The sequence below is a fragment of the Oncorhynchus kisutch genome, linkage group LG11 (genome assembly GCF_002021735.2).
Source record: "Oncorhynchus kisutch isolate 150728-3 linkage group LG11, Okis_V2, whole genome shotgun sequence".
Taxonomy (NCBI): Eukaryota; Metazoa; Chordata; class Actinopteri; order Salmoniformes; family Salmonidae; genus Oncorhynchus; species Oncorhynchus kisutch.
Genome location: NC_034184.2, coordinates 36,966,902 through 36,991,306, shown reverse-complemented (window position 1 = coordinate 36,991,306; position 24,405 = coordinate 36,966,902). Strand labels below are relative to the sequence as shown.

Genomic DNA, 24,405 nt, shown 5'->3' with positions numbered 1-24,405 from the left:
AATCTGACAACGCAGTTGGATTAGCAAGATTCTAGGCTTTCGAAACACGGGAGACACCTGCATTTTCATGAATGTTTCATTTGACTATTTATGTAGCGATCACTGTATGTTGTGGAATTTCATACCGCCTATTTCTCAGCTCCAGAAACTAATATGCATATAATTGTCAAGATTGGGATAGAAAACACTCTAAAGTTTCCAAAACTGTAAAAATTTTGTCTGTGAGTATAACAGAACTGATATTGCAGGCGAAAACCTGAGGAAAATCCAATCAGGAAGTGCCTCTTATTTTGAAACCTCTCTGTTTCTATGCATGCCTATCCTCCATTTAAAGGGATATCAACCCAGATTCCTTTTTCTATGTCTTCCCTCAGGTGTCAACAGTCTTTAGACATAGTTTCAGGGTTTTATTTTGAAAAATGAGCGTGAAAGATCACATTGCGTAAGTGGATAGGTGGGGGCTCTCAGAGTGAGTTTTGCGCTACAGAGTAAAGCGGCCATTGTTTCTCCCGGTGTTATTGAAAAACCTACACACCCGTTTGATATATTATCGAATATATATTTTAAAAACAACCTGGGCATTGATTATAAAAACCGTTTGACATCTGGACATTATGGATATTATTTGGAATGTACGTCTGCGTTGTTGTGACTGCTCTTTCCTGTGGATTTCTGAACATAACGCGACAAAAAAAACAGAGGTATTTTGGGTATAAAAATAATCTTTATGGAACAAAAGGAACATTTGTTGTGTAACTGGGAGTCTCGTGAGTGAAAACATCTGAAAATCATCAAAGGTAAACGATTAATTTGATTGCTTTTCTGATTTTTGTGACCTAGCTACTTAATGCTTAGTGTACATAATGTTTCGTTATGCTATCGATAAACTTACACAAACGCTTGGATTGCTTTCGCTGTAAAGCATAATTTCTCATTCTGAGACGACAAGGATATTAACAGAAAGCTAACCTGTGTTTTGCAATATTGCACTTGTGATTTCATGAATATGAATATTTTTTTGTAATATTATTTGACTGTGCTATTCAGCGGTTGCTGACGAAAATGATCCCGCCAATGGGATGGGTAGCGTCAAGAAGTTAACAGATCAATGTGTGTGCAGCACTGGAGGCTGCTGAGGGGAGGACGGCTCATAATAAATGCTGGAATGGAGTGGATGTGTTTTAAACCATTACAGACATTATTCCATTCTAGCACAACACAGCTGATTCAAATAACCAACTCATCATCAAGCTTTGATTAGTTGAATCAGGTGTGTAGTGCTAGGGTTAAAAACCTAAATGTGCACCCACACATTTGTAAGGAACTCTCCTCACCTCATTGTCTAGGTCTTAATTGAAAGGAAAATCCAAAAAACCCCAGACACTCGGCCCTCCGTGGAATCAGTTTGACACCCCTGAGGTACATCCTAGCAGAGAGTTGTGAAATTAGAAATTGATCACATTTGAGAAGTGTGAAGTTACTATGTTAGAAAAGAGAGGGAAAATCTAGTTTCTGATTGTGGTAGACATTGGTGTCTGCAAAGAAAAGCCAAGATAATGATTGTTACATAAGTATCTAGACCAGGGATGGGCAGCTCCAATCCACTGGGGCCTTTTGCCCCAGCTAACACACCAATATTCAACTATTTCTGATCTTCAGAATACAATTAGTTTAATCAGCTGTGTTTGCTAGAGATCGGGAAAACTGGGACACCACTCCAGCTCCCGAGGATTGGAGTTGTCCATCCCTGATCTAGAGCTGGAGTTGCGCATCTAGATTTAAACTTCAATTCATATTGATTCTTGTAATAAGGTGTTGTAGTCAAAGTGCCTTGAATCGCTAGTCTGCTGATGATCAACCGTTTCATATAATCTTATTTTCTGTTGAGGATTTGCATCTTAGATCAGAGAATACTACACACCTCTACACATCTATTTTTGACTTTAACTTTAAAGTGCCCTGAAGTTGAAAGGTTCAAGTGTGCATGTGTGGGTTAGCATCCTTGCTCCACTGTTTCATTTGATGTCTGGGTTGCTGTGAAGCTAGACACCCAGTAATGACAGGAAGGTTCAAACAGGAAGCAGCTCTCTGGGGACAGGGTATTTTTATGTCTGAGTAATGGCTCCACATAATAGCATTTTTTCAGTTAATGTCATGTTGGATATCAATGTGCTCCCCTGTGAGTCATTCGGATATGTCTGGTCTCTTTTCATCATTTCGGTTAGTGGTTCCCAAACATGATGTCGGGACCCCAATAGTGTCCGTTCCACTGACATTTAAATGGAGTCACCTTTGAAAATATGTTATCATATCAAACAAATAATAACGTTTTTTATTTTCAAATGGGTATAGAATATACATTTTAGTTTCAAATAAGGATTTTTTTTAAGTATTAGAATGTGTTGTATTGTCTGAGTTTGCTTGGTACTTATGTACAGTATGTATGGTATTAGGGTGCTCCTATGTCTACACTCTGTATGGTTTATACAGCACCTTCAAAAAGATTTCAGGCCCCATTACTTTTTCCACATTTTGTTGTGTTACACCCTGAATTTTAAATGATTGCATTTAGATACCTCATAATGTCAAAGTGGAATTATTTTTTTATATCTAACTTTTTTATTCATACAAAATGAAAAGCTATAATGTCTTTAGTCAATAAGAGTTCAACCCCTTTGTTATGGCCTAAATAAGTTCAGGAGAAAACATTTACTTAACAAGTCACATACTATAAGTTGCATGGTTTTTGAATAATATCTCATCTCTGTTCCCCATACACACAACTATCTGTAAGGTCTCTCAATTTCAAACACAGATTCAACATCAAAGACCAGGGAGGTTTTCCAATGACTCAAAGAATGGCACCTATTGGTAGATATATACGGGGAAAAAAGCAGATTTAGAATATCCCTTTGTGCACGGTGAAGTTATTAATTATACCTTGGATGTTGTATCAATACACCCAGTCACTACAAAGTTACAGGCATACTTCCTAACTCAGTTGCCGGAGAGGAAGAAAACCGCTCAAGGATTTGATTATGAGTTGAATTAAACAGTTACAGAGTTGAATGGCTGTGATGGGGAGAAAACTGAGGATGATTTCAATGACAGAGTGAAAATAATAATACAAATTTACAGAATATAAATATTCCAAAATATACATCTTGTATGGAACAAAGCACTAAAGTAATACTACACAAAAAAGTTTGTGCCTAAATGCAAAGCCTTATGTTTGGGTTCAATCCAACACAGTAACTGCCACCTTATTTTCAAGCATGATGGTGGCTGCATCATGGTATTGGTATGCTTGACAACAGTAAATAAAGGGGAGTTTTCCTGGGAAAAAAATAAATAGGATGGAGCTAAGCACAGGAAGACTCCTACAGGAACACCTGCTTCACAACAGACACTCCTAGAGGAATTCACCTTTCAGCAGGACAATAACCTACAACACAAGTCCAAATATACATAGGAGTTGCTTACCAAGAAGATAGTGAATGTTTCTGAGTGGCCAATATACAGTTTTTACTTAAATCTGCTTAAAACTCTGCCTTCTAAAGTTCTATAAAAAGCCATATCTCAGACTAGCCAATAAAAATAAAAGATTAAGATGGGCAAAAGAACACAGACACTGGACAGAGGAACTCTACCTAGAAGGCCAGAATCCTGGAGTCGCCTCTTCACTGTTGACGTTGAGACTAGAGGTCGACGATTAATCGGAATGGCCAATTAATTAGGGCCGATTTCAAGTTTTCATAACAATTTGAAATGGGTATTTTTGGGCGCCGAAATAAATACCTTTATTTAACTAGGCAAGTCAGTTTAAGAACACATTCTTATTTTCAATGACGGCCTATGAACGGTGGGCTAACAGCCTCGTTCAGGGACAGAATGACAGCTTTTCACCTTGTCAGCTCGGGCGATCAATCTTGCAACCTTACAGTTAACTAGTCCAACGCAATAATGACCTGCCTCTCTCTCGTTGCACTCCACAAGGAGACAGCCTGTTACGCAAATGCAGTGAGCCAAGGTAAGTTGCTAGCTAGCATTAAACTTATCTTATGAAAAACAATTAATCATAATCACTAGTTAACTACACATGGTTGATGATATTACTAGATATTATCTAGCGTGTTATGCGCTGCATATAATCTGACTGAGCATACAAGCATACAAGTATCTATGTATCTGACCCTTTGCTATGAGACTCGAAATTGAGCTCAGGTGCATCCTGTTTCCATTGATCATCCGTGAAATGTTTCTTCAACTTGATTGGAGTGCACCTATCGACAATTAAATTGATTGGACATGATTTGGAAAGGCACAGTTTGATATGATAGGTTTGCTATTCTGCTTTTCATGAAAGTTCTGAACCCTGCCTTTTATTGTATCCGGGAGGCAATACATCTTTCAGGATGTCATAACGCCTGGTCAGAGTAGATTAACATGAGGAGAGTCAAAGATACATGTCAAATAGTAGGGGCACACAATTCTTGGTTGTTTGAAAAAAAATGTTTTGGGACATTTACTTTTTGACAGAAACCAGAAGTTGGAGACAAAGAGTAGATATTTAATTGATACTTTTTGACAGACACTCGATTTAGAACACAGCGATATACAGTCAGTACATAGACCATGTGCATATCAAGTGAAATGGGATAAGAACATCATGAAAACCACAGAGTGACAAGGGTCCTCAATGGCAGGATATGATACGTGTTAAGTGTGTTCAGATAAGTGTGTTCAGTCATAGGAACTGTCTGCAATGGTGAGATTCTTCTAACACTCCTATTTCTTTCAGGCAGCTGGATGGAAAAGCAGAAGGCCACACCAGAAACCATTACAGAACTTCACACCTTTCTACACAAAACATTGTACCCTTCTTCACAGTTTGCCTGTATCTCATGTCTAAAGGTGAGAGTGCACCCACATCATGGTGAATTATGAAAAGCATGTGAGGGTGCATATTATCTATATGTACAGGAAATGTGTAATCATTCAACATAATTACAATAAGAAACATACAACACGTAAAAGCTGAATTTTGGATCAGTCATTCATCCTTCAAATTCTAGGATTAAATTATTTAAATTCAGATTCCTTCTGGCTCTGCAACAAGTATTTGTATATTCCAACCATAATCCATATCCCTCAATGTAAGTTGTTCAAATTAGCTATGTGGCCTGTTGTGATTACTTTCCGGTTTTTGACACAGTGTGGATGGCTTTGATCCACTCCTTCCTCTCCTCGGGTGTAGTCGCTTGTAAGAAATAGTGTGTGTCGTCTGAAGTGATGATCTCAAAGAGATTCCCATCAACATCATACCTCTTGGCTGAACCAAGAAACAATGAAGAAGAAAAAATTGTCAAAAGAGTTTAAAGGGAATTGCTAACAGTAAACAGTACACTTCATAGTCCTAGTCCTAGATTCAATCAGATCAAGCATTAACCGGGATAGCAGACACCCGCATAGTGGAGGTTTTGGCAGTGTCAGAGGTGGAACTGGGTTGGAGCAGTCAAATCGGTGAGCAGCTGCTCTTGTGATCATGGTCACGAAGCCACACCCACCCCATTCACGTAGTTCAGAATGAGAAAGTGTAGGCCATAATTACACTCAAATTGAAAAAACATGAAACAAAATATTGAGTATTTCTACAATCCTAATCAAGGTGTAGATTATATGTCACATTCTAGTGTTTCAAACTTGTAAACAAGGCTGCATGGGCAATGGCATCTTTAGGTATAATGCCTTGAGCCATTTGTGGATTTCACAGCTCTAACTCAGTTCCACCTCTGACACCACCAAAACAACCGCAATGAATCGAGCACTAAGTCACAGTGAGTACAGTTACATGCATACAATATTGTGATTATTGTGGGAGATAGTCAGATTAATTTAATAGTTTGATTACAACGTTTACATGCCTTGCAAGAAGAACGATTTCCCTAATAAACATATTTATATGGACACATCTAAAAATAGGCTACCTTATGGCATTCTGATTAATGCAGAAAATCAAAATAATCAAAATAAATGTTCTACCACAGCGACCATTTTATTTTCGGGTAGCATATATATTTTTTGCCAGTAGTGATCCAGGTGCTCTTTTGCGATCTTCAGGTTTTTTTGGACACCAGTGGCTTCTTCCATGGTGTCCTCCCATGAACTCCATTCTTGTTTAATGTTTTACGTATCGTAGACTCGTCAACTGAGATGTTAGCATGTTCCAGAGATTTTTGTAAGACTTTAGCTGACACACTAGGATTCTTTTTAACCTCATTGAGCATTTTTGTGCTGTGATCTTGCAGTAATCTTTGCAGGATGGCCACTCCTAGGGAGAGTAGCAGCAGTGTTGAATTTTTCCATTTATAGACCATTTGTCTTACCGTGAACTGATGATCATCAAGGCTTTTAAAGATAATTTGTAACCCTTTCCAGCTTTTTGAAATTAAACTATTCTTAATCTTAGGTCTTCTGAGATCTATTTTGTTCGAGGCATGGTTCACATTAGGCAATTCTTCTTGTGAATAGCAAAGTTACATTTTGTGAGTGTTTTTTTTGTAGGGCAGGGCAGCTCTAACCAACATCTCCAATCTCGTCTCATTGATTGGACTCCAGGTTAGCTGAATCCCGACTCCAATTCACTTTTGGTGGTCATTAGCCTTGGGGTTCACATACTTTTTCCAACCTACATTGTGAATGTTTAAATGATGTATTCAATATGGACAAGAAAAATATAATAATTTGTGTGTTAGTAGTTTAAGCACACTGTGTTTGACTATTGTCGTGACTTAGATGAATATCAGATGTGAAGTTACGACCCATTTATGCAGATATCCAGGTCATTCAAAAGGGTTCACATACTTTTTCTTGTCACTGTACTAACAATTTGAAAGATTACAAAAAAGTGTATTAAGGTGTTATTAATCGGCGTACACTTACTTCGATTTTGACCGTACGCTAATTAAGATAGCGAGATAAACTAATTAAGACTATTGCATAATCTGCCTGCTGCCATAATCAGTTTAATATCGAATTATTACTGTGCATGTAAATGAACTCAGTGTGGGATTTGGATCGGTGTAAGTCCACCCCCCAGTAATTAACTCACCCTCAGGAACAAACTCCACTGCTGTGATCACAGACCCTCGCAGGTGGATAGAGCCCAAAGGGTTCTCATCACCCTACAGAAAGAGAGGGTGGGGAAGGGGGAGAAAGAGGGATTGAGGGCAAAGAGAGAGAGAAAATAACAGATTAGCTAGAGAGACAAAGTCAGGATGGAGATGAATGAAAGACATTAGCCAAGAGCGAGGGAAAGATTGAGAAAGACACATTTTTATATTCTTGAAAAATTATATTGAAATTGAAAATAATTTTGTGTCATGTTCCACTCTGCTGTAATCCTGTACCTTGGTGGGGTCATAATAGTGAATATAAGCAGGATCATCCCGGAGGATGAACTTCCGCACGTTCCAGTTTTTCCTCCGATGACCCTGGGGGAAAGGAGAGAGCATGAAAACAAACCCTCATGGATGGTACTATCAGTTGTGAAAACAGCACCGACCACAGATATGGTGCTGTGTGTGGGGTACTTTACATCCTTTTTAAAGATTTATCACTTTACACAATTTCTGCCTGCAGATTGCCCCCTTAAGTATGGAATAAAGCATCATTCAGGACATCCCAAAATATCAAATGTTCAATTTTACCAGGTAAATTGACTGAGAACACATTCTCATTTACAGCAACAACCTGGGGAATAGGTACAGGGGAGAGGAGGGGTATGAATGAGCCAATTGTAAACTGGGGATGATTAGGTGACTGTGATGGTATGAGAGACAGCTTGGGAATTTAGCCAGGACACTGGGGTTAACAGCCCTACTCTTACGATAAGTGCCATGGGATCTTTAATGACATCAGAGAGTCGGGACACCCGTTTAACATCCCATCTGAAAGACAGCATGGAAATGTCCCCAATCACTGCCCTGGCACATTGGGATATTTATTTTAGACCAGAGGAAAGAGTGCCTCCTGCTGGCCCTCCAAAACCACTTCCAGCAGCATGTGGTCTCCCATCCAGGCACTGACCAGGACCAACCCTGCTTAGCTTCAGAAGCAAGCTGGCAGTGGGATGCAGGGTGGTATGGTAATAATAATCATAATTGTAACCGGTAATAATCACAATTGTTCATCCCCTAGATATTCAATGAGTTTTTAGACAGTCTTACCTGTTTGAGTAAGCAGCCCTGTTTTATTATGTTACCCCTAAACTCCTCCTTCAAAATCACATCTTCATCACTGGAGTAGCCTTCACAGAAGAACCCACTGTCTGCCTGCAAAACACCATACAAAGTAAATTCCCATTTGGATACAGTATTATCTCATAATTTAAAACTCACTTATAATACATTGTAGCTTTTTCCCTCTCATGAGGGAAGGAAGACCCAGAGTTACTTCTGCTTCAGAGGATAAGTTAATTAGACCAGCCTCAGAAATTGCAGTCGAAATATATGCTTCAGAGTTCAAGTAAAACGCACATCTCAAAATCAACTGTTCAGAGGAGACTGTGTGAATCAGACAGCGTGAAACACTAAATGACAACAATAAGATGAAGAGACTTGCTTGGGCCAAGAAACACCAGCAATGGACAGTAGACAGGTGAGAATCTGTCCTTTGGTCTGATGAGTCCAAATGTGAGATTTTTGGTTGCAACCGCCATGTCTTTGTGAGACGCAGAGTAAGTGAACGGATGTTCTCTGCATGTGTGGTTCCCACCGTGAAGCATGGAGGAGGAGGTGTGATGGTGTGGGGGTGCAGTGATTTATTTAGAATTCAAGGCACACTTAACCTCCATGGCTCCCACAGAATTCTGCAGCGATACACCATCCCATCTGGTTTGCGCTTAGTGGGACTATCATTTGTTTTCAACAGGACAATGACTCAGCACACCTCCAGGCTGTGTAAGGGCTATTTGACAAAGAAGGAGAGTGATGGAGTGCTGCATCAGATGACCTGGACTCCACAATCACCCGACCTCAACCCAATTGTGATGGTTTGGGATGAGTTGGAAAAGCAGCCAACAAGTGCTCAGCATGTGTGGAAACTCCTCCAAGACGGTTGGAAAATCATTCCCGGTGAAGCTGGTTGAGAGAAGGCCAACAGTGGGCACAGCTGTCATCAAGGGTAGCTACTTTGAAGTATCTCAAATATATTTTGATTTGTTAAATGACTTTTTTAGTTACTACATGATTCCGTGTTATTTCATAGTTTTGATGTCTTCACTATTATTCTACAAAGTAGAAAATAGTATAAATTTAATTTAAAAAAACTTGAATGAGTGGGTGTGTACAAACTTTTGACTGGTACTATACGTACAGTACATATATGTTTCTAACATCAGAAGTGGTCAAACATATCTCAATCTGTGCGGTCTTCTAGCAAAGGACCACTATATCTCCATATCTTCTAGCATATATGGAATAATATATTGAGACTAACAGCTACATTACTAACAACAACAATCAGCCCATCCACTCACAAAGTAATAGAGTGCATCTGGATCATCGAGGACGGCAGACTCTGCTCCTCCCTCGACTGCCTCTTTGGACAGGTCCCCTGCAGGCTGCAGGAAACCTTCGGTCAGGAGTCCTGTAGCCAACATCAGAGCCTCATGCCTGTTCCTGGCCTTGTCCTTAGAAATCAGCCAGTCCACCACCGTACCACCTGAAGAGACATGCATAAAGAAGATAATCAAAAGTGGTATGATCTATCTCAATGAGACTCAATGACTCAAAATAAGTTAAAGGAAATCCACTGTCACCTAAGTCCTAATACATTTATGTGCTACTGTACCTGTGAAGCAGTGATTGTAGACTCTCTTCTCCTTCTCCAGCTTCAGCTCTTTGACACCATCCTCCTGGTCTCTCATTAGAATGTACAGCTCACTGAGAAAAGGCAGACAAGAAAGTAGACAAGACTTCGTAAGTTATCAAATGACTTAGTTCCAATTACCTGTACGTAGCTCCTGTAAGTGTAGTCATGGATTATAGGTAGTTTGTATGTCAGGTCATAGGTCATACCTGAGGTTGATGGTATCAGGGAGGCGAATGGACCTCCTTGTGGACTTCCTGGTGAACTTTCTGTCCCCCTGCAGACAGGTGATGACTCTCTTGATGTTCTTCACCCAGGACTCTCTCTCCTCCAGGTGGGATGCCTGGAAGTAATGGTCCTGGTTCTTGGCCGTTCTCAGCTTAAAAACAAACTGCAAGAAAATGACAATGTTGCAGTACATGGGGGGGAGGGGCACTACAGTAATGATAGACACTTACACTCATATTTAATACTGAAAGGTGACGTGACCGTACCGTCCTCTTGCTGAAGTCCTGACAGGGGCTGGTCAGAACAGCTCCCTTCAGTGGGATCATTCCTTTAGGAGCATTGTCTGTCTTTCTCTTGAAGAACTCCAACCCATCTTCAGACAACACCACCCACACCACCTTCCATGAGTTCAGCACTGTGCCCTGAAGAATAAAGAAGGAAATGTACATGTTGATAGAATTTGTAATCACATTGTGATTGTGTAGACATTGAGTTGAGCTGTTTCTGTTATTACACAAGTTAATCTGTCCCTATACCACAAATATTCCACAACCTCTCAACTCTGTTCCTCAAATTCAAATACATTGCAATTAGAAACATGTAGATTAAAGTAGATTACATTGTTAATAGACAGGTATAAGAGAAATATAATGTAAAGTGTTATCAAATCCATATCGGCTTGCCTGGATGCTGGGCATGAAATATATAGCTAACATGAATAATGTATTTTAGTATTTTAATGTTGCTTAATCAATCCTTACAAATAGAGAATATTCTCAAGAGCAAAAAAGAAAAAGGTAATACAAAAAGGAAGCATACACATAGGAAATCATCAATCCAATACTCAATTTCGTGAAATGTTCTCTTTTCAGTTTCACTTATCTTTGTTAATGAAGGTTCACCATAGAGAGTTATGATGCAAAAGTATCACAGGCACTACCTATACTTCTACGAATATGAACCAATGATACTGAACAACTGATAACAATTTCGAGTGCATAAGAATAGCACAGGCAAAAGTTTATACGCAAAGAACAGTATAGTATGTGACATGACAGAATCATCTTCTACTCAATAGATTAAGTTATATAGATTATGATTAATCCAGTGAGGTCATGGGTTATCCATCTTCATCTGACCCCAAACTAAGAGTCACGGGACCAATCATCTGAGTTAGTCATTTGTCAGGCCATGAGAAATACAGAGTGAAGACTATTTTCAGATAATGTGGTATGTGGGGGAAACAGTTGCTGCTATCTGCTCATGTCTCTCTCTAAATTGAGCTAAATGACAAAAAACAAAGCTGTAGGAAACTACACTACACACTGTACTATTCTTAGATCATGTGTAGTACTTATACTACAGACTGTACTATTCCTCGATCATGTGTAGTACTTAGTTTAGAATGTTGTAGTATACTGTAGAATACTATAGTAAATACTACAGTGTTATCCACAAAAAAAACAGTGTACTAAATACTACAAAAACCTCTGCCAAAACACTACAGTCCACAAAAACACAACATTTTTTCGCTATAGTAAACACTACAGTATGTACTTTGCATATATTCTGCCCATTCCCCTCCCCCATATCCCAATTTGTGCACTCCGTAAGTAAGAAACCTACATGCCATGTATAAAGCATATGGTTATAGACAAGAGCAGAAGCACTGAATTCTCTGTTCAGAACCCAGTTTGCCCTACCTACAGGTTATGGCACATTTGCTCTCTTATTATTTCTCCAGTAGGTTTCCTCAAGGAAAAAGCCCCCCACTTCTATGTCAAAGATAATAAAACAAAAATACTACAGTAAACACTACAGTAATGTCCCCCAAAACACTACAGTAAATACTACAGTATACCATACTACAATCGGCAAAAACACTACAGAAATTTCTCTAGTATATACTACTCTTTTTTTTACTACAGTATTTATACTATAGTAAACTGTAAATACTGCAGTAAATACTACAGTATTCACTGTAGTGTTTTTATCGGACTGAAGTAAATACTGCAGTAAAGTCCGCAACAACACTACAGTGAATACTGTAGTATTTCTACCATAGTACACACTATATAATTTTTTTCATGTGGGAAGCGATCAAGTCTCAGGGCAAATGCAAATAGTTCTAGAACTAATCTACTAACTTCCAGTTTAATTTAGAGCACTTGACTGACAACTTAAGTAGGACATGTAAAAAGTCAAATATAGTGCCAGCTAACAATGTTACTAGCTCTTGTCAGTCTCTCCATTGATGGATCTTGTCCCTAACATTCTCAAATGTGAGATCATCTATTTTCTGATAACTAAGCCGTCCACAACACGTCTACAGTATTACATTCTGGCCCAAGTTCAACACAAAAACCTATAGTAATCAAATTTTTTTTAAAGAGGAACATGTTTTCCTCTATCACCCTCACCTTTTTGACCAGGTATCCTTCTTTGATCTGTTTTGGCTCCATATCCTCTGGCTGCTGGTCTCCGTATCTGAGTGACTGATGCAGACACGGTCACTCTTTCTCCACAGTAGTTTTAGGAGGAACACCCTCACATACAACCTCCAGTATTGTGTGCTTCTGCTAGAGATAGGGGGAAGTTCATTGGGGTGTGTCACAATGCTGGTGGCTTGCATGGCTTCCCCTTCCTACTCAGTGGTAGTAAAAAAGGTTGGGCACAGCTCATTCTCTCTCTGTTTGGAATTGGTCAAAGAGAGGATGCCTGTGTAACTGTTTGATATTGAACCTTGGTTGTAGTCAGGGGTCGCTCCTTTCTGTTCCTTTTTAAACCTTTTAAATATATATATTTTTTACATTTAGCTCGACATTAAATGACTTCACCAATGGATAGAGCAGCTTGCTATGGAGCAGGCAAACTATGTACATGCATTGGACAGACAAGTGTAGTGTTGGGTGCGATATGCTGGTTGATTTTTTTGTTGTCATGGCAACAAAAGAGGCTGTTAAGAACAAGCTGAATACTTTCTTACTGAAACAGCATTCCAGTCTCACAGTATGGTGGACTGGGAGTTAGACACCAAGTAAATTATCAGGGTTAACTCATTTATTGATTTGATTTTTTACATCAGTGTGTAGGCTAATAAATGTAAAATTGGATCATCTGAAACAATCCCACTAGGCACATCATTTCAACAACATCAACAAATCCAATGTGATGATGTTGAAGTTGTATCAACATTGATGTTGTATCAACGTGGAAAACTGATTGGATTTGAAAAAAGTAATCAATGTTTTTTTTCCACCAAACTTTTAAACGAAATCCAATGACATGGTGTGTTGTTATCTTGGCAGGATGTGGTTTCACATTACACCTTACCACATTTAATCAAGTGTTGCCACCATGCCTGTGGTCTCAGTGGAATCTATCTGCTGGAACTCTTCCTGCAGAAGTCTAGAACTTTTGTCCACACTAGCTCGGTTTCCATCCAATTGGTGACAGATTTTCATGTGACTATAAAGAAATCAGTATGAAGCAGTGGTGTGTTTCCACCAAATGGACGTTGCGGATCAAAATCAGATGTAGTGCACACATACTTTTTATAATCAAAAGTTTTCATTACCAAAAAATAATCTCAAATTCAATGTGTTTTCATGTTGTTGTTTTTTCTCTACCGATAGTGTTTTTTCACAAAAACTGTTGCATTAAATAGCAAATGTGCCTGCTCTGGTCTTGGCACTTGCACTCTAGCCAACAGCTCACAGATAAGAGTGAGAATAATTGTATTTGTCAAATGGCAGTAAAGCGTAGATCATCATGTCACCAGAATCAGACCACCGTGCACTTCACCACTCTGTGAAGTTCATCATAAATGATTGACTCTGTAGCCGAATAAACTGCCTGATTTCCTGAGTTGTAGTGGAAGGACCACACACCATATCATCGTGTCCAACTTTAGTTCAATATGATGGTTATTATATCAATATTTGGGCATAAAGACGTTTCCACTGGCATTTCACGCAGAATTGATTTTACAGAAGCGAAAACATCCAAAATGATCTTTAGCCATTTCTAAAATTGCATCGATACTTCCTGTTTCCATCACAGCTGTCTTGATTTTTATTTATACTGTGTGACTCTACATGCATAAAAACGTGGTTTGTGAATAACTTAAATTTAACTTCAGGACACAGACACGGGTATTTACTAACTCTCAAATGTGTTGCCTTTCCATGACAATTTTAACAAACATATGAGGGAAGTACATCTGTCAGAGTTTCAATAAACTCTTCGTCAACTAAAGTGTGATGTAGTAAAATGTCCTCCAGAGGACGCCACATAGACACAAAACAACAAACACAGCAGCATCTTTGCCAAGCACTGACTGCATTATATTTGCATTGTGCTTGGACATTTCAGCAAGGGACAAAGACGAAAAAGCTAGATAAATAACAAAATAACAGAAGTGTCAAGGAAAAGCAGAGAAGATACATATATATATATATATATTATTTGAATTAAAGTAGTTAATAATGTTTACAATGAGATGTAATACAAATTAAAGAGTGGCATCTGCTGGTGAATAGAGGGAGGAGTGGTGACATAAAGATGTGTTGGAATCATTCACACAACATAATACATGACTCAAAAGACTAGCTCTAATGACAAAGTAGAGAAAGGTTAGGCTACTACAAATATGCTTTAACCTACAGTTGTGCCAATAAATAGCTGCTCTGTTTATTTGTCACCTTGTGATTACCATCCTATCTTTACAAGACTCTGAAGAACTCAAATCCCTGGATTGTGATCTGTGAGGTCTGTAATAGAAGACAATGAATAAATAACATACTGTACATTCTGTGGGCTTAAATCACTTAAATCACTCTTTACTTTTAATAAACATCAGTGATGGGTGATGTTGATGAGTTTATTGGGAGATTGAGATGCATTAAGTGCCACCCTGAGGCTCGTCTCTCAGATGCAGTGATTGGAAAACGACCATGGTCCCTGGCAATGGAATATTCATTCACTGACAAATAAAGCAGGCGCAGGGGCACACTGAGGACATTCAGTTATATTTAGAAAGTTGGTTGCGAGCACTGACTGTTATACACAATGCGTGTGGGTATGTTTGTTATAGGAGTTTGTGGAAGGAGTTCTTTGTGACACTTCAAAGACTATGCCATTACAGCGGGATTAGAAGAAAAAAAAACTTGGTCATTTCCTTTTTTCCCTCCTGTTTTTTCTTTTTTTACCTTTCTTTGTAAGGACACGCTGCATTTGTCCCACTGGGTACACACTGTTTGAATCAACATTGTTTCCATGTCATTTCAGTGAAATAACAGTGAACCAAAATGGAACAGGTGTTGAATTGACGACTGTGGTCAGTGGGGTGATTGTGTTGTGTTCCCTTTACCACTGGTGAGTTCCCAAAAGTCATTAGTTCTTGCGACTCAATGTAACATGCTTGTTAATAGATGTGAAGCTGACCCATTTTGTTCTTAGCTTATCTTCTCCATACTCCTCTCACCCTCAATTTCCCTTCAATTTGGCTGGAGCAGATGAACAGAAGCAGGAACTGTGAAGTGGAGTGATAACGTGTTGCGCATGCAGCACATCCTGTGGTAGTGTAGGATTAGAGAAGTGGGTCAAGTTGTCACTCTGGTACATGGATGATGTGTTCAACTGAGAGGAATGTGAGGTAAACATGATGAAACACCTGAAATACAAAGTATATTACCCCCCCTCTTCTCCTCCACACCTCCCTTTGGAGTTGAGTGCTTATGAACTTCAATTTATTTTTGTATTTCAATCAAACCCACAGTTTCTTTTAAGCTACACAACTGATGTGGTTTCCAAAGAGTGAAGTGAAGTATGTCGGGAATCCAGCATGTGTACAGTTATGCCATTATTGTAAGCTGATTGATCCAAAAGAGTTCCAACTCTGTTCATACAGTCACAAACTTATCAAACGATTACAGCACAAGATGACGCATTGTGTTCTCAATGTGAATCCATGCCCACCAGTCGGTCGTCAAGTGCTGGAAATGTTGGATTTTTACATCAACATGGCATACTTTGTGAAAGCGATAACATAGCATTGGCTGTCGATAACTGTCTTATCAAATGTTGTTTTATTCAAGTCATGGCTCATATATCCCATTACAATCACAGGCTCCCTGACAGCCCTGTGGATACAGAGGTAGTGCACCACATGTCACCATGCATTTTGTCAGCAGATTTGTCAGAACAAGAACAGTCTAGAACCAGGAGATATCAAATATCAAAGATTTTTCTTCACTACAGCTGAAAGGAGCTAGCATGTTCTCAGGTCACGTCATTCAATTCCAATAATTTACAGTAGAAAATGTATTCTGGAACCAATGTTGGCTATATTTTCCCTTTTTGGCCTATGGTCAATGTTAAGATGAACCAATACATGCCTGCTGTTTTCACTCCATTGCTCTGTCTCTCTCTATCTATCTGTGCGTTCTCCAAGGCACCATCATACAGTGCCTTGCAAAAGTACTCATCTCCCTTGGCGTTTTTCAATTTTTTTGCATTACATCCTGTAATTTAAACAGATTTTCTTATTTGGATTTAATGTAATGGACATACACAAAATAGTTTAATTTGGTGAAGTGAAACTGAGAAATAAGCCCCTAAATAAGATCTGGTGCAACCAATTACCATTGGAAGTCACATAATTAGTTAAATAAAGTCCACCTTGGTGCAATCTAAGTGTCACATGATCTGTCACATGATTTGTATATATACGCCTGTTCTGAAAGGCCCCAGAGTCTGCAACAGCAGTAAGCAAAGGGCACCACCAAGCAAGTGGCACCATGAAAACCAAGGAGCTCTCCAAACAGGTCAGGGACAAGGTTGTGGAGAAGTACAGATCAGGGTTGGGTTATAAAAATATCAGAAACTTTGAACATCCCACAGAGCACCATTAAATCAATTATTAAAAAATTTAAAGAATATGGCACGACAAAAAACCTGCAAAGAGAGGGCTGCCCAAAAAGCACCACAGCGGATTTTGGAATATCTATCCATAGTACCACTTTAAGCTGTACACTCCACAGAGCTGGGCTTTATGGAAGAGTGTCCAGAAAAAAAGCCATTGCTTAACATAAAACTTCATTAATGTTCCAACCGGACAATTCCTTTGTCTGTACAAAGCTACCTTTCACGTGAGTGCGCCAGACTGAGGCTGTGGCACTCTGCCAGACCACTCACTCAAAGAGCCCTTATGAGCCCCTCCTTTGGAGTAGAATCCTCAAAACAGGTTCTAAATATTGTTGACATCTAGTGGAAGCATTGGGAAGTGAAACATAACTAATATCACCCTGTATATTCAATGGGGGCTGAGATGAAAATCTACAAAACTAAGATTTCCCACTTCCTGGTGGATTTTTTTCTCAGGTTTTTGCCTGCCATATGAGTTCTGTTATACTCACAGACATCATTCAAACAGTTTTAGAAACGTCAGAGTGTTTTCTATCCAATACTAATAATAATATGCATATTTTAGCATCTGGGACAGAGTAGGAGGCAGTTCACTCTGGGCACACTATTCATCCCAAAGTGAAAATGCTGCCCCCTATCCCAAATTAAACTAGTTGAGCATCAGCGTTTGTGGGTTCGGTTACAGGCTAAAAATGGCAAGAAACCAAGACCTTTCTTCTGAAACTCGTCAGTCTATTATTGTTCTGAAAAATGAAGACATTTCCACGCGAGTAACTGCCAAGAAATTGAAGATCTCGTACAACGCTGTGTACTACTCCCTTCACAGAACAGCGTAAACTGGCTCTAACCAGAAGAGAAAGAGGAGTGGGAGGGCCCGGTGCACAAATGAGCAAGAGGACAAGTACATTAGAGTGTCTAATTTGAGAAACAGATGCCTCACAAGTCCTCAACATTCAGCTTTATTAAATAGTATCCGTAAAACACCAGTCTCAAAGTCGAAAGTGAAGAGGCGATTCCGGGATGTTGGCCTTCTAGGCAGAGTTGCAAAGAAAAAGCCGTAACTCAGACTGGCCGATAAAAAGAAAATATTAATATGGGCAAAAGAACACAGACAATGAACAGAGGAACTCTGCCTAGAAGGCCAGCATCCCGGAGTTGCCTCTTGATTGAGGACAGGAAAGAATGAACATCTGCCATCTACTTTCCAGCATAACAACTATGATTTGTTCTCTTTGAATAAATATATTTTTCTCCCCCTGATTTGCCTTGGATCTGTGTTATTGAAGAACTGGAAAAAGGAAGGACTGTGAAGAAGGAAGTATTGTGTTTGTGCAAAATGCTTCTGTGAAAAAGCAGTGTGGCCAGTTCAAATGCTGATTTTTGGATGTTCTAAATATGCGTTGTAATCACACCAGCCTGAGCGTACGTTGCAGTGACCACTGTAGAATGATCACTCTGATTTGTAGGATTGGCTGACAGCCGTGGTATACCACGGGTATGACAAAATGTATTTTTACAGCTCTAATTACGTTGATAACCAGTTTCTAATAGCAATAATGCACCTCGGGGGTTTGTGGTATATGGCCAATATACCACGGCTAAGGGTTGTGTCCAGGCACTCCGTGATACATTCTGCATAAGAACAGAACTTAACCGTGGTACATTGGCAATATACCACACCCACTTGTGCCTTATTTCTTAATTATAAACCAGGTAGTTTTGGTCCTGAATGCTGATTGGCTGAAAAAGCATTCCAGCCATGTGTATATCAGACAATATACCACACCACCTTTGGCCTTATTTCTTAAATATACCACACCTAAGGGCTGTTCTTAGTCACGACGTGAATTGAAGTGCCTGGATACAGCCCTTAGCAGTGGTATATTGTCCATGTACCACAAACTCCCACTGCTATTATAAACCGGTTACGAACATAAACAGTAATAAAGTAGTTCTGCGTCATACTCGTCTGATATGCTGTAATGCAATTGACAATTGTGTGTTTTACAAGTACAGTGGTATATTGGCCATATACCACAAAAACACCTAATTCTGCCTATAGTAATTTGATAGATAGGACCTTTAGTTGAATCTAGTTTTCTCTGGAGATATAATAACAAGTTATCGATACCACCAGAGGGTGGAGGGAGGGGGACATGTATAAGTGATTTTGACCAGATAAACAGAACATCTGCAGAGATATAGCTCCCCATGTACTCGCCTTCGATTGTATTATTCTATACCACATATCATATGACAGTGTACAAAGCAAAGAATACCTTATTTTTGTAAGTATAAAATCTGCCAATGGTATAAAAAGTATGCCAATGGTATAAATACTTGATGGAACTGCAATACAGAACTCAGATATGATCTGAATCTACAAAGATAGCTGTATAGCTTTGCATGCATTCTCATTTCGATGCCAAACCCACCACGTGTGTAGCCAAAGAGCTCTATTTTTGTGTCAGTTGACCAAAGCACCGGTTACATTTGTTGGATGACAAAGAAAAAAGGCTCAGTGCCATTTTACTCACAAGGTGAGGTATTAGAAGGTGTTGAAAACAGGGGTATCAATATATATTTTTTATATAAATTATTGCTTGTTCTCTTTCTCTGAGCAATTGTATTAGTGTAAAATAACATAATTTCCCATTTTTTGACATACTGTACAATATAGTTAAGTATTTTTTTAACTTACATACTGTACAATATAGTTAAGTATTTTTTTTACATACTGTACAATATGGTTAAGTATTTTTTTTACTCATCTTTATCAAGTGTGTAAATAATTTCAGACCCCACCGTAAATACCATAATTCCTATAAAACCCTCAAATTCTATATGTGCATGTGTATTTTGGTGGCTATAACAGTTGGTGGCTATAACAGTTGGTTTGAAGTGACTTTGAGGATTTTGGCATGCTTTGCTAGTAGCAATGCTAATGATGGCTGTAGGGTAGGTAAAACATTTTGATTTTAACTAAGCTATATTTGTGTTCACTGTCTCTCAGGATCTATGGATGACTAACGTTTCGAAATGTTTTAGCACATAAATAGGAAACAAGTAATAAAAAATCTAATTTTATTGGTCACACATATTTAACAGATGTTATTGCAGGTGTAGTGAAATGCTTGTGTTCCTAGCTCCAACAGTGCTGTAGTATCTAAGAATTCACAACAATACACAAACCTAAAAGTAAAATACTGGAATTAAGAAATATATAAATATTAGGATGAGCAATGTCAGAGTGGCATTGACTAAATACAGTATATACATATGAGATGAGTAAAGCAGCAGGTAAACATAGTTAAAGTGACTAGTTACAATTATTAAGTGGCCAGCGATTCTATGTATATAAGGCAGCAGCCTCTAAGGTGCAGGGTTGAGTAGCCGGGTGGTAACCGGCTAGTGATGGCTACTTAACAGTCTGATGGCCTTGAGATAGAAGCTGTTTTTCAGTCTCTCGGTCCCAGCTTTGATGCACCTGTACTGACCTCACCTTCTCGATGATAACAGTGTGAACAGGCCGTGGCTCGGGGGGTTGATGTCTTTGATTATATTTTTGGCCCTCCTGTGACATCAGGTGCTGTAGGTGTCCTGGAGGGCAGGCAGTGTGCCCCCGGTGATGCATTGGCGGGAATGTACCACCCTCTGGAGAGCCCTGCGGTTGCGGGCGGTGCAGTTTCCATACCAGGAGGTGATACAGCCCGACAGGATGCTCTCAGTTGTGCATCTGTATAAGTTTCTGAGGGTCTTACGGGCCAAGCCAAATTTCTTCAGCCTCCTGAGGTTGAAGAGGCCTTCTTCACCACACTGTCTGTGTGGGTGGACCATTTCAGATTGTCAGTGATGTGTATGCCGAGGAACTTGAAGCTTTCCACCTTCTCCACTGCGGTCCCGTCGATGTGGATAGGAGCGTGCTCCCTCTGCTGTTTCCTTAAGTCCAAGATCAGCGCCTTCATTTTGTTGACATTGAGAGAGAGTTTATTTTCCTGGCCCCACTCTGCCAGGGCCCTGACGTCCTAAATGTAGGCTGTCTCATCATTGTTGGTAATCAGGCCTAATAATGTTTAGTCTGCAAACTTGATGATTGAGTTGGAGGTGTGCATGGCCACGCAGGAATAGGTGAACAGGGAGTACAGGAGGGGGCTTATCATGCACCCTTGTGGGGCTTGTGTTGAGGATCAGCGAAGTGAAGGTGTTGTTTCCTACCTTCACCACCTGGGAGATGGCCCATCAGGAAGTTCAGATCCAAGGTGCACAGGGCGGAGTTCAGACGCAGGGCCCCAAGCTTAATGATGAGCTTGGAGTGTACTATGGTGTTGAAGGCTAAGTTATAGTCAATGAACAGTATTCTGACCTAGGTATTCATCTTGTCCAGATGGGATATGGCAGTGTGTAAGCAATTTGAAGTGGATATAGGGTGTCAGGTAAGGTAGAGGTGATATGATCCTTTGGTTTCTTGGTTATAGGAACACTGGTGGACATCTTGAAGCAAGTGAGGACAGCAGACTGGGATAGGGAGAGATTGAATATGTCCGTAAACATTACATCCAGCTGGCCTGCGCATTCTCTGAGGACGCGGCTAGGGATGCTGTCTGGGCCTGCAGCCTTGCCAGGGTTAACATGCTTAAATGTCTTACTCACGTCACGGAGAACGAGAGCCCACAGTCCTTGGGAGGAGGCCGCGTTGGTGGCACTGTGCTATCCTCAAAGTGAACGAAGAAGCTGTTTTACTTGTCTGGGAGCAAGATGTCGGTGTCCGCAACGTAGCTGGTTTTCCCTTTGTAATCTGTGATTGTCTGTCTGCTGACCCTGACACATATACGTCTCGTCTCTGAGCCGTTGAATTGCGACTCCACTTTGTCTCTGTACTGATGTTTTGCCTGTTTGATTGCCTTATGGAGGGAATAACTACACTGTTTGTATTCAACCATATTCTCAGTCACCTTGACAATGGTTAAATGTGGCAGTTTGTGTTTTCAGTTTTGTGCAAATGCTGCCATCTATCCACAGTATTTGGTTTGGGTAGGTTTTTATAGTCCCCATGAGAACAACATCCCCTATACACTATACAACATTCACTGTAAGCGTCAATGTAATTTTCAGTGGCATATTCCAGTCCGCGTGATCAAAACAATTTTGAAGCTTGGATTCCGATTGGTCAGACTAGCGTTGAATAGACCTTAGCACAGGTACTTCCTGTTTGAGTTTCTGCCTAATAGGAAGGGAGGGGCAAAATGGAGTTGTGATCTGATTTGCCGAAGAGAGAGCGTGGAGGGCCTTGTAGGCATCTCAAAAAGGCAAGTAGCGGTGGTCTAGTGTTTTCCCTAAGCGAGTATTACAGTCAATGTGTTGATAGAACTTCGTTAGCGTTTTCCTTCAATTTTCTTTGTTAAAATCACAATAATATGTGGTTTCTTGTTTGCATAAAGTCCAGTGTTGTTCCTTAAGGGCCGTCTCGGTATCGGCTTGAGGGGGAATATAACCGGCTGTGACTATAACTGAAGAGAAGTCTCTACGGAGGTAATAACGTTGGCATTTGATTGTGAGGTTTTCTAGGTCAGGTGAACAAAAATATTTGAGTTTCTGTATGTTATTACAATCACACCACGAGTAGTTAATCATGAAGCATACACCCGCGTATTTCTTCTTCCCAAAGAGTTCTTTATTCCTGTCTGCGCAATGAACTGAGAACCGATTTCGCTGGTTGGACTTGACAGTATATCCCGAGAGAGCCATGAGTCCGTGAAACAGAAGTCCACTCCAAATACCTCTTCTCCAACTGTGGCGACTTGGAGCAGCCTCTGTGGTAAGTTCAATTTACCTGGGGGGTACGAATAAAGGATCCAATTGAGGAAAGTCCCATTCCTGATTTTAATGCTGGTGAGTTTACTGCCTCTCTGATATCAAAAAGTTATTTCCGGTTGTATGTAATAACTCAAAAAACGTTCTGGTCTAATAATGTAAAAACAACACACAAAAAAACGAAATACTGCAAAATGCTTAGGAGCTAATAGCAGAGCTGCCATGTCTGTCAGGGCTAAAAACTGAATGTTTACTTCAACAACAAAAAAATTATACTATAATCAAATGATGGTAAATCTGTATTTGAGCAGTAATGTAGATTGTACTTTGGAAAACAATCTGCTATATAAGGGCAATAAGCCTATTTCACAGATCACTTCACCTGTACATAGCCTGTCCTACTACCTCATCCCCATACTGTTATTTATTTTTTTGCTCCTCTGCACCCCAGTATCTCTACTTCAGTCATTCAACTTGTGCACATCCCACTATAGTGTTTAATTGCTAAATTGTAATTATTTCGCCACTATGGCCTATTTAGTCAATAACACAATAAAACAGAATATATGTCAGAATAGAACAGAATATACAGTCTGTGCAAATGAGGTAAGATACGTAAGGTTGAAGGTAAGATTGAAAAAAGGCCATGGTGGCAAAGTAAATACAATATAGCAAGTAAAACACTGGAATGGTAGATTTGCAGTGGAAGAATGTGCAAAGTAGAGATAGAAATAATGGGGTGCAAATGTTTTAGGGGTGACCAGAGAGATATCCCTGCTGGAGTGCGTGCTACAGGTGGGTGCTGCTATGGTGACCAGCGAGCTGAGAAAAGGGGGGACTTTACCTAGCAGTAGATGACCTGGAGCCAGTGGTTTTGGCGACGAGTATGAAGCGAGGGCCAGGCAATGAGAGCGTACAGAGTGGTGGGTAGTATATGTGGCTTTGGTGACAAAATGGGTGGCACCCTGATAGACTGCATCCAATTTATTGAGTAGGGTATTTTGAGGATGGTCAGTTTTACAAGGGTATGTTTGGCAGCATGAGTGAAAGATGATTTGTTGCGAAATAGGAAGCCGATTCTAGATTAAACTTTGGATTGGAGATGTTTCTTTTTTTTTTTATATATATATTTTTTTACCCCTTTTTCTCCCCAATTTCATGGTATCCAATTGTTGTATTAGCTACTATCTTGTCTCATCGATACAACACCCATACGGGCTCAGGAGAGACGAAGGTTGAAAGTCCTTCATCCTCCGATAAACAACCCAACCAGCCGCACTGCTTCTTAACACAGCGAGCATCCAACCCGGAAGCCAGCCGCACCAATGTGTCAGAGGATACACCGTGCATCTGGCAACCTTGGTTAGCGCGCACTGCGCCCGGCCCGCCACTGGTGCGCGATGAGACAAGGACATCCCTACCGACCAAGCCCTCCCTAACCCGGACGACGCTAGGCCAATTGTGCGTCGCCCCACGGACCTCCCGGTCGCGGCCGGTTACGACAGAGCCTGGGCACGAACCCAGGGACTCTGATGGCACAGCTGGCGCTGCAGTACAGCGCCCTTAACC

General features: G+C 40.1%; 1 protein-coding gene across 1 annotated transcript; it reads right to left on the bottom strand.

Annotated features, from left to right (window-relative positions):
* Positions 1-4,549: 4,549 nt before the first annotated feature.
* LOC109899722 (pleckstrin) lies at positions 4,550-12,757 on the bottom strand. The gene is made up of 9 exons (XM_020495190.2): positions 12,519-12,757; positions 10,365-10,520; positions 10,080-10,261; positions 9,853-9,944; positions 9,539-9,723; positions 8,229-8,333; positions 7,410-7,493; positions 7,112-7,184; positions 4,550-5,332 (listed from the first exon to the last, which is right to left on the bottom strand). The coding sequence occupies exons 1-9, from the start codon at positions 12,558-12,560 to the stop codon at positions 5,193-5,195; spliced, it is 1,059 nt and encodes a 352-aa protein (XP_020350779.1). The 5' UTR covers positions 12,561-12,757; the 3' UTR covers positions 4,550-5,192.
* Between the last annotated feature and the right edge of the window lie 11,648 nt (positions 12,758-24,405).

Coding starts and splice junctions, on each gene's coding strand:
- LOC109899722 (XM_020495190.2), bottom strand. CDS start 12,560: ATGGAGCCAAAACAGATCAAAGAAGGATACCTGGTCAAAAAG. Junction 9,945..10,079: donor CCTGATACCATCAACCTCAG/GTATGACCTATG, acceptor GCCTTTTCTCAG/TGAGCTGTACATTCTAATGA. Junction 8,334..9,538: donor CAGATGCACTCTATTACTTT/GTGAGTGGATGG, acceptor GGTGTTTTGCAG/GCAGACAGTGGGTTCTTCTG.